We start from the raw sequence: 14,748 nt of genomic DNA, 5'->3' as shown, positions 1-14,748 counted from the left end.
AAAACGAGTATCGCCGTGCCGCTATACTAATTATTAAAATAAAATAAAATAAGGAGTACAGTCGCACGGCTGTACGATTTAAATTTTTTAAATATGTTATTTAACGAGTATAATACTTGAATTTTGTGTGTGTTATGGAAAGTTATACGTGTATTAAACATGAAAAATACGTATGTGTGTGTACAATGTGTGTATTGTATGTTTGCTTTTTTAAAAAAAAATATGTATTTTACCAAGTCCTTAAGTAATGTATGGAAAACGGAAGTATTATTGAAAAATACTTACTTACGTGTATAATACGAGTATAAATCAGGAAAATGCTAATTCTTTATATTTGTAATAAGTTTGAAAAAGAAAAAAAAAATCAGAAGGGGGTAAATAATATATTTGAACAGTATAGCTGTTCGGCGATACTATTTATTTAAGAAATAAAAAATAAAAAAGCGTATAGCCGCTCGGCTGTACTATTTATTTCAAAAATAAAAACCAGTATAGTCCGTTCGGCGATTCTATTTATTTTAAGAGAAAAGTGTATAGCCGTGCGGCTGTACTATTTATTTTAAAAAATTAAAAATCCAAACGAGTACAGCCGTTCGGCTATTTCCTCTGTACGAATTATTAAAAAGAAAAAACAGTATAGTTTTTATTTAATCTTCAATTTTTTATTTCCTCTGTTTATTTCGGATCTGAACGAACCCGTTTGGTGGTCTGGATAAAAACACTGTATTGAATCCACAATCCTACTCCTTCGTATGGTGCCCCAAATCATCTTGGATTGGATTACTTATAATCCAGTCAGTCTCAATTCTAGCAGGATTACGAATCCCAGCAAAAAGCTGAATATTTTTTTTCACATTCGTTAGAGAGGGGGAGATTATATTGGGTTGTCTCAAGATTGTCTCCTACGTGAATCATACTCGGGTGCACTTTGGAAGGAGGGGAGTGTTTGACCCATTTTTCTACTGTTGTGCTACCCCATATGCATTAACTTGGATAAGCTGGTTTCCTCGCTTGGCGGATCCTCCTTGGTCTGTTGTTTTGGATTGCCCTTTTTGTCTTTCCAGCCACTCTTTTGACTGGTTGTTTTGGAGAAGCATGAATTTATAGTTTTGTAATTTGGATTTTATTAGAAAATATGTTTTTTTCTATTCGACAAAAAAAAAATCATTTTATTGAAATATTATTGCGGTTATTCTTTAGATAAAAAATTATAGTCTAATTCAATTGTTTTCTATTCGACAAAATAGTAAAACATTTTCATGCATCCTGGTCGTGGTAATTAAATACTTCTAAAAGCTTTTTTGTATTTAATTCAACATTTCAAACAAACATAGTAAGTAATAACAAGAAAATTTGCAACAATGGAAAGGAATCTGCAATTCATAAAGCACGAATCCAAGCATCATGTCTAGCATGGAAAGGTTATTAGCTAGTTCATTTTATTTCAAGGAAGGTTGCTATTTCTATTTCAATAGTTATTTTCTTTTTCTTTTTCTTTTTTTACAAACAAAAGCTGGTTGATTTGGATGTATGTTAAAATTCCACAAGACAAATGCCCAATTTCTGTAAGTTTTTTTTTTTCATCTTATATGAATGGTTATTCATGAAGAAAAATATTGGAAGAGCTCTCTCTCTCTCTCTCTCTCTCTCTCTCTCTCTCTCTCTCTCTCTCTCTCTCTCTCTCTCTCTCTGGGCCAAAGTTAGGAGGGGGTGGGGGTTTTCTCACATACACATTGATGCCATGAGGGTTCGAACTTGACACCACTAGTCTACAAGTTAATGTCTTTTTCCACTGAGTTAGGCCCCGTTAACAAGGGTTGTCTCTTTTAACTAATCGGAAAGTCACAATATATTTTTCAAAATATAAAGATTTATAAAGGCATTCAACTCTTGCTATCAAAATCATGGGATTTCAGTTGTATTTGCAACATAGCAGCTTTGAGGGATTTAAAATATAAAATAAGGTCCAATTCTTATATATATTTTTGTTTTAAAAAAAAAGGGGTCCAATAATTCAAATTCTTATTGTGATACACGAAAAAATAGAAGGAAAAAAATATCTACAAATGCTAACTTTTATTAAAACCCTTTGCTGTTATCAGTGCCCTAATTTACCAATTTTTTTTATATATATATAAATGCCTCTTATCCTGCCCAATGTGCCCATTGAAAGTCCGAATTTTTTTTTCTTGCTAGGCAGAATTGCTGCTAGTATGGCTTAATGCACAAGGTAAAAGCTGCATTTACAAAAAGAGGTACCAACAATCCTTTGCACATTTTTTTTAATTGATTCATACACTGTTTGTTCATTTCTATAAGCTTTGATTTTGTGCCATAGTTGTAGTAGAAAATAGGATGTTTCTTTTTTATGATTTAAAATAAAAATAGGATTGAAATCTCCTCATCTCAAGTCCTGAAAATTCCCAAATTCCCACAAACAGTGGAGAAATTATACAATGGTACTGTACTATCACGTCGCATTTGACAGGTGGTAGTACGGACCAATGAAATGACGGCACCTGAACAACTACAACTTTCATGATTTTCCTTTACTAGCACCCAAGTAATTGGGGCAAGGCAAGGGTAATTTCAATTAAATTTAAAGAAAGAAAAAAACAAAGGAGAAATTAAGAGGAATATGAAGATCCGGAGGCATCAACAACAACACTAATCATCAAGTCAGCGAACATATCCGCTAAGTTTCCTCATCTACGTCAATATCCCTCATATAAGAACAAGTTAGCAGATAGTCACTGATGACCCATTTTTGGGTTAATTCTTCATCAGCTTTGTGAAGAAGCAACATGACTGCTTTTCAAAAAATCTTGCAGAAATGGCAATGGTTGTCGTCGATGATGGTGAAAACTGAGAAGGTGGGTACGAGAAGTTTCTCAGACAGTGAGATTAACACCAATTAACGTTACTTCTCTCTATCGTAGTTGTTGCCCATATGTCATTATCTCATTCGTCTGTAATACCATGTATCATTGCCACGTGATACTACAGTACTATTGTATAATTTCTCCAAATAGTGGTCTTTTTAGAAGCCCCAAAATAGTCGCTGTTTGGGGAAAGACTAGAGACGCAACTTCCTCTACTCCAACAATTATAGAGCCAACCGACGTACCAAAAGCCTACCATCCAAACCTGCTTTTCACAAATTAGCCCCAAGATTTTCATTCTTGCCAAAAAGGCAGAGGGTGGAAAAAACAGTTAAATTTTCAAAACAAAACAAAATAAAAAGTGTTTTTGCAAAGCAACTATTGGACGAAATCAAATCGAAGCAAAATCATTACAAGAGAAAGCAGAGGCACACAATGATGGGGATGATGAAAGAATATAAAAAGGGGGACGGCGTTTAACGCTCAAGTCAAAATAGACAATCTCCTTCCAAATGAGATAGCACCATAGTGGAAATGTGGGCCAAACTCTACCCCTTCCCTCCATGTAGAAAGACAAAAAACCGAACAAAGTCCTTAAACTAGTAAAGGCTGTCAATTGCAAAAGCATAGCAAAATTAGATTCCCTGGTTAAACAGTTATAAAAGATCAAATGAGTTAAAGGATATAGTTTTGTTCCCATAAGAAAATGTTTTATGCAACTATTACACTCGACGTTGAAAGGTGATGGGGGAAGATGTTGTCCATTTAAGAATGCGTAAGTTATTGGGAAGATCTTCAAGTCCATTTTAAAGGCTCACATTACTAATTTTGACCTTGAGGTATCTTACTTCGATCACATTACAAAATAGAGAGTTGAAGTAACATTTAAGCGAATAATTTAATTAGAGGATCAAAATGTAATTTCGGGATAAGTTTCAGGACCATTTTGATAATTAAAAAAAATCCGGTAATTTATTTTTTGTGATTTATAAAGCAAATATATTAAATCAACTCATTCGATAATTAATAATGAAAATGCTTATTACGTTAAAAAAATTCTCATTACTGCAATTCCGTATTTGAAATAATCTTCTGTGACTATTTGTTTTTGTATTAGATCGGTCTTTATGTCTAAATTATAAAGACAATGTATTATCTTTTATCTCATAAAAAATATACTCGATGTGGAGAAGGAGAAATTATAGAATAGTACGGATGTACCACGTCAGGATGTGATACTCCCATTCAAATATTGTCATGTGTCTATTTTAAAACAGAAATTAAATATTTATTTACAGCTGGACTTATATTTTGAAAAACATAAAAAGAAAAAACAAATTATTCACAACCAACGCCCCTCCCCTAAAACCCCACTGCGTTCCATGGATGCCATCCCTCTCTCTTCCTCTTCCTCCCCGTCTCTTCTCCTTTTCACCACACCGGCGTCCAAACCCTCATCTTCCTTAATTCCCCTTTCTCTGAAATTGATCATGACAACCTTTGCCATCATCATAGTATTTCCAAACCCAGATCCAATACTGTAACTCCTTGGTAACAATTACTTCAATCAATACAATACAACAATTCTCTCAAAGGGTCTCTCTGTTTTGCATTCACTCTAACATTTCCCAACCATTTACACAAACACCACCGCTTCCACTATTCCATTTCATCATCATCATCATCATCATCATAATCATCAATACTAGTTTTCTCTACTGATCGGTTCATAATTGTATATCATTTTGTACCCTTCTAGCTTATGATTTGGTTATGTTTTTGAGTTAAACTTGTGCTTTTAATCCTTTTTGTGTTTATCTTTCAGCTTTATGTAACAATGATGGCTTTGGATAGGAAATGATGCAATCCATGCATGTTAAAGCCTGATTTGGATAAAGGGAAGAAGTGCTTAAAGACAAACTCATTTTGGCTACAGCCCCCTGCCAGTCCAGTTCCGTAGGTCATATTGCAATCTTTGTTTCAGCAACCTACACAACTCGGGTGAGGCCGCATTCTTCATGAAAGTTGTTCCAATGGGTGTGTACTATAACATATCCAAAATTCAGCCCCATTGGATAAATCTGGAGTCCGTAACCTAGCAAACACTGAACCATGCTCAGGATGGATTTTTGTCAGCGAGCAAAACGAGTTAGCAATTTGTTTCGGCCTTAACTTCCTCCTCCGAGCTTGGATTGGGCCAATACTTGTGTGGTTGGATCATACACATTCTGAACTTCACAATGGACATCTTAAAGTCTTCATTTGATTCAGCCTAGCCCAATTTGTAAGCCCTTGAAGTTGCTGGTCATGCTGACCTCATGATGAGCTATTGTTTCTGGTTGGAAGCTTGGTCATGGTGACATGAAGATGAGCTAGGGCTGCTGGTGGGATTTATTGGTGAAGTGCATCAACCAATTCAGATTTTATAATACAAGTGTTGTATGCATTAGTCATATTGAATTCAGATTTTCACTTTCCCTAGGCCTATAAATAGAGAAGTTCTCTAAGCTTGTAAACACACCCCAAGGGGGGGAGCTCTCAAACACTTCTCTAGAGCTCCCTTCCATTCTCTCCCTCAAATTCTCTTAGTTTTGCTTTCTAGTTCTCAATTCTAGCTTTCTTTAATGTTTTCTTAGTTGTAATTTATTTTTCTTGTAATGTACATTCTTTCTTAAGTATTCAAGTTTAATTAGTTTCCAAGTTTCAATTATGGTTTTTGTTCTTATTCATTATGCTTATAAGTTAATATGCTAGTTTGAATGATTGATCACCATTTAGGCTTGCATGTTAGCTATCTTGGTTTGAATTAAGAGTATACACCATGCTTTAATTCGAATTGAACTATGAATAGGAAGAGTATGTATGGACATTCGACAACAGGGATTAGATACATGCTTGGTTGTTTAAATTGTTCTTCTATGCTTAATGGGTTCCTAATGCTTAATTTTAGGTTAGACAACAAATGATCAAATTAGGAAATTAGGAACACAAGGTTATGACCACACACCATGGCTTAATCATACTTTAGCTAGAATCAATTCATTAATCTAAATTGAACTTGGGAACTTATTTGCTTGAGTTACTTATTTCTTTCTTCCTTGTTTTATGTTCTTTGTTTTTGTTTCTATTTTGTGTAGGGAAACTAAATTGGATCATTCAATCACCAATCCTCGTGGGATCGACCTCGCACTTACATACGCTATACTACCGAACGGCTCGTGTACTTGCGAGTATCACAAGTTGAGGATGCAACTGAATCCATTTTGGTGCAGCTGTATCTACACAACATCTACCTCTCTTTAAACTCCATTACCTACAATTACTATAAGGTTTGAAAAGGAAAAGGAAAAAGGAAGAGGAAGGGAGATGGGTGGCAGTCATGGCAGGTAGTGTGGAGATGGGTGGCGGTCATGGCATGTTTTTTTTTCCTTTTTCTGAAGTTTTTCAATTTTCTAATTTTATTTCATAAGATAAAAATTAAGAAATAAATCCAGCTGTAAAAAAAAGTTTAATTTCTATTTTAAAATGGACACATGGCAATATTTGAATGAGAGTATCACATGCTTACATGGTACATCCGTACTATTCTATAATTTCTCGTGGAGAAGAGCTTTGGCCGCTGGACATGTCGGTAGTTTTAGTCGGCAGTAGCGTAGTGTAGTTTAGTTTTGAGACGTAAGAGGGAAGGCGAATGCAGTAGCGTAGTGTAGTTAAGCTCGTGCTGTGCCCGCTGGACACGTCGGTAGTATTTTAGACTTAAGAGCGAAGGCAGGTACAGCTCATGTCTATTTGTCAATGCATACGTGTAAGAAACATACTGGCACTGCCACGTGCTACAGTGCCACGTACTAACTAGATGTTGGCAATGATATGGATGCGATTCCAGCTCACTCCACTGACAGAAACAAAACATTTCCATTCATCCTCCTGGTCATCCACTCATGACAAAATAATTGCAAAAGCTTTTTAAAATTTAATTTCACATTTTAAAAAAAACATAGTAAGTTTTGCATTAATGGAATGCAATCTGCAATTCATAAGGCACGAATTCAAGCATCTTGTCTAGCTTGGAAGATTTTTATTTTTATTTTTATTTTTTTAAAGGGCTCAATTATTTCGATTTTTTTGGCTTATTGTGATATACAAAAACAGAAAAGAAAAAAAATATCTAGAATTTCTAACTTGTAGTAGGGTTTATAAATACCTAGTATCCTGTCCAATGTGGGCATTGAGAAAGTCTGAAATTCTTTTTCTTACTGGGCAGAAAGAATTGCTCGTATGCCTTAATGCACAAGGTAAAGGCTGCTTTTACAAAAAGAGGTACCAACAATCCTTTCTTCATTCTGTTTTCTTCATTTCTATATATGCTTGCTTGCTTAGGATGTTTCTTTTTTGTTATTTTATTTTTATGAGTTACAATAACAATCTAGATTTTCTCATCTCAAGTTCTGAAAATTCCCATGAATGGTGGTCTCTTTGTACAATCCCCAAAATAGTTGTTGTTTGGGCAAAACGACACAACTTCCTCTACTTCTCCAACAATTCTAGGAGAAAGACTTTTATGGAATGGAAATAACATTATTTTGCTAGGCCGGTTAATAACGCTAAGATATGCGTGATAACACTTCCATGTGAAATAACATTATTGGCCGGAAAGTTTTTCTCCAATTCTAGAGCCATCCAAACATGCTTTTTACATATTAACCCCAAGATTTTCATTCTTGCAATTTAGAAAAAGACAAAGGGTAAAAAAAATTAAAAATGTTTGAATTTCAAAAAAATTAAAATAAATAAATAACTGTTATCGAAAAGCAACTATTCGGCGAAATCAAATCGAAGCAAAACCGTTACAAAAGAAAGCGACACAGGCAGTGACGACGATGATGAAGAAGAATATAAAAAGGGGGAAGACGTTTGACGCTCAAGGCAACACGGACAATCTCCTTAAACTACGCCGTATTGACGCTCTGTTTTCGCTCTTCTACGATGACTTCGCATTTCTGATTTGCTTTCGCTAATCTCGAAAATTTCCCCGCTTTGCCGATTTTGTTTTGTTCTATTTGTTGATCGTTTCAATACGATACCGACTGATTCACCAACCTGCAAGGTCGGCATGTGATTCTTATTCTTTGTTTCTTTTGAACATTTTGCTTTTCTTTGGTTTTTTTTTTTTTTTTTTTTTTTTTGAATTAATTTGAATTGGATCTCATCTTTGGTTACCCAATTGAAGCGGGAATTGTTGTCTATCCACTTAGACTAAGATCTGCATACATTTATATAATTGTAGTTTTTTGCTTTTCTTTTCTAATAAAAAGAAGATCTTTTTTGAATTTTAGAGACAGAACCAGGCTGGCATGAAGGGTTGCTTCATCTTCTATTTTAATTTAGTTCATGGGCTTTGTTTGTTTTACTCATTTCGCCATCAGTTTTGGTGAAAGAGTGTATCTTTTAGAGGTCAAAAAGTTGTTTTGCTTGGCTGCTAAGGTGAATTTGGTTCTTTTGGTGGAGAATTCCCATTTCAATTTACTGAAATGGGTGTCTACTCAATCTTTCTTCTTCTTCGTTTTTTTTCTCATCAATTTGTACAGCTACCAGATAATTCGGTTTGGTATTTCACCCATTAAGTTTTCTCTGAATTGCATAGCTTGCAATCTAAACACTTCATTTTGTTTTTCCATTAAAGGTAACTCATTTCACATCTGCTTGAAACTGTAGTGGCATGTTGCTGAATCTGCAAGCTATACATGTTTGTATATATATTTATTTATATATTGTATTCTGATTGATTCATTGACTTGGATTGGAATCCATTTACAACAATCATAGCTGTGAAACGTATGTAATTTCATTTTCTTATATTTTCTGAGAGTGGAACTCAACTCAAGTCTATGTTTTGTTCGGTACAGGGTACTCTGTTCTCTGTTTTTTCAGCGTTCAGCAGTGGATTGGATTGATGTGCAATGCAAAGGTCACGTAGAGCTCTTCTGCAAAGAAGAGCTTTGGGGTTCGGCGGAAGGAGCCGCTTGTATAAGGTGTCTCTGTCTTTAGTTTTTGTCCTGTGGGGGCTTGTCTTTCTTTTCAGCTTATGGTTCAGTCGTGGAGATGGATACAGAGGTAACCTCTCTACTCAATATAATTTTCTTCTGTTCGCTTCCTTTATGAATTGTTCGTGAATTTCTGAAATAATATCTAAAGCACTAAGCTTCTGCAGTGAATATGATCACCATTTTTTGTTTGGTTGCAAAACTGCTTCTGATGCTGAGTTTGGCTTAGAATCAGTGGTCTCTACTTATTCTTGTTTACCTGAAATATCAGCTCGACCGTTACATTGCATATATTAATATTTTTTCCTTTTTCTTTTGTTTGACTCACCTATTTAGCGTTGTGATTTATATGTTATGGTATTATTTGCTACATTTCTGCTTCAGTGACTCAGTTAGTTAACTATGATCCTGGATGTGGTGCGCTGAGCGATTTAATATGCGAAATAATTTGAAATTCATGCATGGGTATAATTTGGGAGGATCCAAAGATGAAATATTTTTCCATTTGCGTAGACTTGTAATCAAAACCAGATTGGGGAAATTTTTAATAAGCCACTGAAAACATATTATTATTATATGTTGTACAGCAGCTCAGATTGAACTAGATATAATTATAGAAGAGTTATTGAGGCATGTCTTTGTGGTTTTCTGTACCTAAAACCTCTCTGCTCCATAGCTAATCGCCGAAAGGAAAAACAATAATGAAAATTGCAGATCATAACCTGAAAACAAGTTAGAAATATCAACGATCTGAAAACACAGAAATGTAGATATCAGTAAAATTTTAGGGGCAGAAATTAGGAGAAAAATGAGCAAAGCATAAGGCAAGGCATAAGCCTCAAGGTGTTGACATGTAAGCCATTTGGCACTCAAAGTTTACAACTAAAAATGTACAAAATTTTCAATAAGTAAAATCTCTAGAAAGCATACGAATTAATCCCAAAATATATAATACTCTCTGCTGACTACTAAACAAACCAAGTAAGGATTTAGTTTAACCATCTAGTTTCTAGTTTTTATAGCCTCATATACTCAATCAAATATTCATATCACTCTCGTAAAAACAAAAATAAAGATAAAATGGTATTCATACTTCACTACTATTGCATGTGGCTGCAGATATGATACTTCAACTTCATTTAGAGCAAAGCTCTTCCCTTTTGTACATTCGGACATTAGTTGTAGGGAAGCTCTTTGTACATGTGTACATCTCAACATTGATACACTTTTACTCAACAGAAAAAGAATCACGAAGAGATGGTGCATTGGCATGGTACTTGTGTAGAATCACAAACAGGAAAATTGATGATGGACAACTAATGCTGCTGATGATAGGGCTGCCAATATGGAGAAAATGGGGCTGCTGGTGCTGAGGGTTGGGCTTTGGGAAATTTTAAAGACTGGGAAAATTGATTGGGTTCCTAACTGTTGAAGAGCAAAATCATTGCAGGTTATATTATTGAGGACTGTCTAGTTGGCCGGGGAGGCTTGGAAACTGGACATTTCAACCTTTTATTTACCATCTGACATTGGTTGAAAAAAAAAAAAAAGGGAAAGAGCTTAAGGTTTTAAAAATTAGGAAACCCAAGAGGCAGTCAACTCTTGTGTAAGGGCACAATAGGGGTGCTTAGTAGAGAAGCACCTGAAGTATTTTCAGTATTTTCAGTGCAAGGCCAAAATTCGTGCCCAAACAAGGAAATCGTCTGGTAGGTTTCTGCAATTTCATGAAACTTCCCTGAGATTAAGATGGTTTGCAGTGTTAGCATGCTTTGAGATATCCTGAGCGAAATTTCGGCTGAAAATCTCTGGATAAATTGACTGTCTGTATCTCCCCTTGCAAACAAGTGAATTCTTTGATGAAACACTGTTATTAATTTCGTTTTTTGCATTCATCTTATTTCTTCTTTTTCTTTTATCTTTTTTCACTTTTAGTGTGATTTTTATGATTTACTCCGTGCATGCTGCTTGTTATGAGCTATTTTGTCTCTTCTTTCTGTTAGATGGATCCACTGTATCTCCAGTTGGTATATCAACTTGGGACAAAGCTAAGCTGGACCAGGATGAACACTCTGATTCTGTAGATATACAAAAAGAAACTGATTTGGTCCGCTATTCAGGAGGTGTGTGCGCAAATGGTGTTGAAACCAGTGGTTTAAATGGTGAATTCTTTGCTAGTGAAGGAAGTAGACATTGTGCCTCAGCTGAAGGAAGTAGCCACCATGACTTAGCTGAAGGAAATATATTTTTTGACTCAGCTGTTAGTGAGCAACCTGAGGTGGAGAGCTCTGGTTCAGGTGTGAAACTTGAAAATGATGCTCCAAAGAATGGCCGCCTACCTCGTGCTGTGCCACTTGGTCTTGATGAGTTCAAGAGCAAAACATTTAATTCCAAAACTAAATCTGGAAATGGTCAGGCTGGAAGCATAAAACACAGAGTGGAGCCTGGTGGTGCTGAATACAATTATGCTTTAGCTGCAAAGGGAGCCAAGGTCTTGGCTTTTAACAAGGAAGCTAAGGGTGCCTCTAATATCTTAGGCAGGGATAAGGACAAGTACCTTCGCAATCCATGTTCTGCAGAAGGAAAATTTGTCGATATAGAGCTTTCAGAAGAAACGTTAGTAGATACAATTCAAATAGCTAATCATGAGCACTATTCTTCTAATTTAAAGGCTTTTGAGCTGCTTGGCAGTTTGGTCTATCCAACCGATGAATGGGTTCTACTTGGGAATTTCACTGCTGCAAATAATAAGCTTGCACAAAGGTTTGATCTTCAGGAACCCAAGTGGGTGAGATATATAAAGTTGAATCTTTTGAGCCATCATGGTTCAGAATTCTATTGCACACTCAGTGTTATTGAAATTTATGGAGTGGATGCTGTTGAGCGAATGCTTGAGGATTTGATTTCTGTTGAAAGCAGTTCGTTTGTTTCTGAGGGAGCAACTGTTGACCAGAAACCTACGTCTTCCAACCCAGACTCCCCTGAGGTTGATGAATTTTTTCATAATATTGTTAAAGAATTGGAACCTGAAGATGCAGTTGCAAACTCTGACTTGAGCAATGAAATAATGAAAAGTGAAGTGCCTGATCCTATCAAAGAGGTTCGCCATCTACAAGTTAACAGGATGCCTGGGGACACCGTTCTTAAAATACTAATGCAGAAAGTTCGTTCCTTGGATTTTAGTTTATCAGTTCTGGAGCGATACCTGGAGGAATCTAATTCAAAATATGGCAGTATTTTCAGAGAATTCGACAAAGATTTGGGAGAAAAAGATTTAGATGTACAGACGATCAGAGAAGACATAAGGAATCTCCTTGAAAGCCAGGAAATCATTGTATGTAAAACTCTTATCTCATAGAATTTTGACCATTATTAGCTTTGTCATTATTCTTGGAAATATTGGTATTGCCTTTTCTTTATTGTCGGTATTATGCATTATACTTTTCTTAAATGTTTTCTTGTCCTTGTAGGCTAAAGATGTTCACAACCTTATATCTTGGCAGTCCCTAGTCTCCATGCAATTGGGTAATTTGGTCAGGGACAATGCTATCCTCAGGTCAGGGTTCGATCTTTTGTTTTAAGACTTCTCCAGTTTATATGTATTGAAAGTTTCTTTTCTACATTGATGCGATGTTGAGTTGACAAGTTACGTTTTTCTGGGGAGCAACTATTTAGTGCACGCAATCTTATTACCTCCTCTTTCCAAACATCTGTATTGTTTAGTTTATTCAATCATTTTAAAGTTACAGCAAATAAAGAAAGAAAAAGAAACTAAAGAAAACTGAAGTGTTTCAAATTCTGTATATTTCTTAAACTTTGCCCTCAAATTTGTTTTAGTTTCAAATCTAATAAATATTTTATATGAGCTCGTAAAGGGTAGTTATATATACATAGATTAATTTTTAAGCAAGTTAATTTGAATATAAGGCAACCTTATGCATGTTTTCTGTCGTCGTTTTCATCAAATATATCTAATCTGAAGCAACCGGAAAACGTAAACAATGGTTTAATGCTCACCTCCATGTATCTAGCCTGAATTCATCTACTTGTTTCTGCTAGGTGAACAGTTCATATAGATGCGTGTATTCTAATACAATTGTTATTGCTTTGCAGATATGAGGTTGAAAAGGTGAGGGAGAAGCAGCAATCTGTAGATAATAAGGGTATCGTAATATTTCTTTTATGTTTAATTTTTTCATTGTTAGCTCTTGTGAAGCTTTTCATAGATATGGCGGTTAGTGTTTATATGGCATTTAGTGTTCATAGAACAGACCAGTCCAGGAAATTTTGTCGGTTGAGCTCTTCCTGGCTCTTTTTACTTGTGAGCTGTATCCTTGTCCTATTTATATCATCATTATAATCATTGCAATAACTCTGTTTTTTTTTTTCGTTCCCTTAATAATAATTATAAACGGTAAACATATCTTGGAGCTTTATAGCTTTCTTGTGGGGAATGGTTTTACTTTATTTTTTTACTTCATCCAACAAGGTCTGGTCCATTGCAAAAAGCTTTTGACTTACAAACCTGTGATCTTAGGTTCGACTTCATTGCACTTTGACAATGTGTGTGAGAAAACCTTTTTCCCTTGCTAACTTTGGGGACTCAAAAAAAACAATTCCATTTGGATCCAATACTGGGCATTGAAGCACAACTTACATATTGTATGAATTGTCGTCCAAAATCAACAACTGACCTTTTCCATTTAAAATACGAACAACAAATAGAGAGGTAGAAACGTTTTTCTTGTCCTGCACTTTTTTGGTTTGTACTAAAATTCAAAAGAAGGGGTTCTTCTTGACTTTTGAGTAAATTCTGTGTCTCTATATGGAGATGGTACCCTCCAAACGGAAAACACTTGCACAATTAGTTTTACAGAAGATGATAACAAAATGGTCAACATTAATTCATGATTTAAAATCTTTTAAGGTGCGTGTTATAATTACTAATAATAATAATACTACCTCATTCAGAAACGAGACTGTCATGATTGATAAAGAAACAGGGGAGACTTTGGAATGGTAGCTAGCCCTTTCTTTGTTTTTTTGTCTAGGCTAGCAAATATGGGGACAATCATAGGTGGCAAGAATAGAACCATTGGAATTGGACATTAGTAAACTTTTTTTTTTTTTTCTTCTTTGGTAGAGAGGAGGGCTAAAGCTCAACACAAATACTAACAACAAACCTGGGTGTAGAAACCCTACACAAATTATTGAAAATTAACTTGTTGAGAGCAGCTGGGGGAGCATCCCAAATATGGAGGCCCAAAGGCTTAGTAATCCCAAAGTAACTTTATGAACTAATTACCAATTTTCTTTCTATGAATTTCAACTACTTGAAGTGAATCAAATGATATCTGCAATAAATAATGGTAATTTCCCTTCCTAATACAATGCTAATTTTATAGGAAACTATCCTTTCTCTCTAAGTGCTCAAGAAAAAAGTTCAATTTTTTTTTTTGGTCGAAAAAAAAGTTACAAGTTCAAGAATGGATTTTTCAAATACTCAAATTGAACTATAGAAAACCTCAAAATCCCAAATTGTGCAAATCACAAGATATGGTCTAATTTGGTAAAAGAATGAGCATGAGGCGAGAGAGTAAAATCAGACACTCTAAATTCAAATCATCACCTCAAAACCTCTTCCCGACCAGAATGTGTAGTGGAAATTTTCCTCCTTGCCAAACTAACGGCTGTGCCCTTGTAGAAAATATAAATAATTATTAAGATGAAGTGAAAGGAAAAAAATCAACTTTCGTTGGAGAGCCTGGTAGGATATTACATTTTTTGGATTCTCTAAAATGTTTGCAAAATCAAAGTCAGTGTAC

At 35.1% G+C, this 14,748-nt stretch overlaps 1 protein-coding gene across 4 annotated transcripts; it reads left to right on the top strand.

The window, feature by feature from the left end:
• Window positions 1–7,059: 7,059 nt before the first annotated feature.
• LOC110746016 (Galactose-binding protein) lies at window positions 7,060–13,295 on the top strand. Of its 4 annotated transcripts, none has more exons than XM_021946213.2 (5): window positions 7,060–7,202; window positions 8,789–8,996; window positions 10,927–12,257; window positions 12,394–12,479; window positions 13,037–13,295. In XM_021946213.2, the coding sequence occupies exons 2-5, from the start codon at window positions 8,843–8,845 to the stop codon at window positions 13,281–13,283; spliced, it is 1,818 nt and encodes a 605-aa protein (XP_021801905.2). In that variant the 5' UTR covers window positions 7,060–7,202; window positions 8,789–8,842; the 3' UTR covers window positions 13,284–13,295. The 4 variants fall into 4 exon arrangements, with proteins under 4 accessions (XP_021801905.2, XP_021801904.2, XP_088101755.1 ...); XM_021946212.2 differs by lacking the exon at window positions 7,060–7,202 and adding an exon at window positions 7,708–7,989; XM_088245629.1 differs by lacking the exon at window positions 7,060–7,202 and adding an exon at window positions 8,088–8,565.
• The last annotated feature ends 1,453 nt before the right edge of the window (window positions 13,296–14,748 follow it).

This window comes from Prunus avium, chromosome 8 (assembly GCF_965620075.1).
Source record: "Prunus avium chromosome 8, drPruAviu1.hap1.1, whole genome shotgun sequence".
NCBI lineage: Eukaryota > Viridiplantae > Streptophyta > Magnoliopsida > Rosales > Rosaceae > Prunus > Prunus avium.
This window is presented reverse-complemented; position numbering and strand designations above follow the sequence as displayed.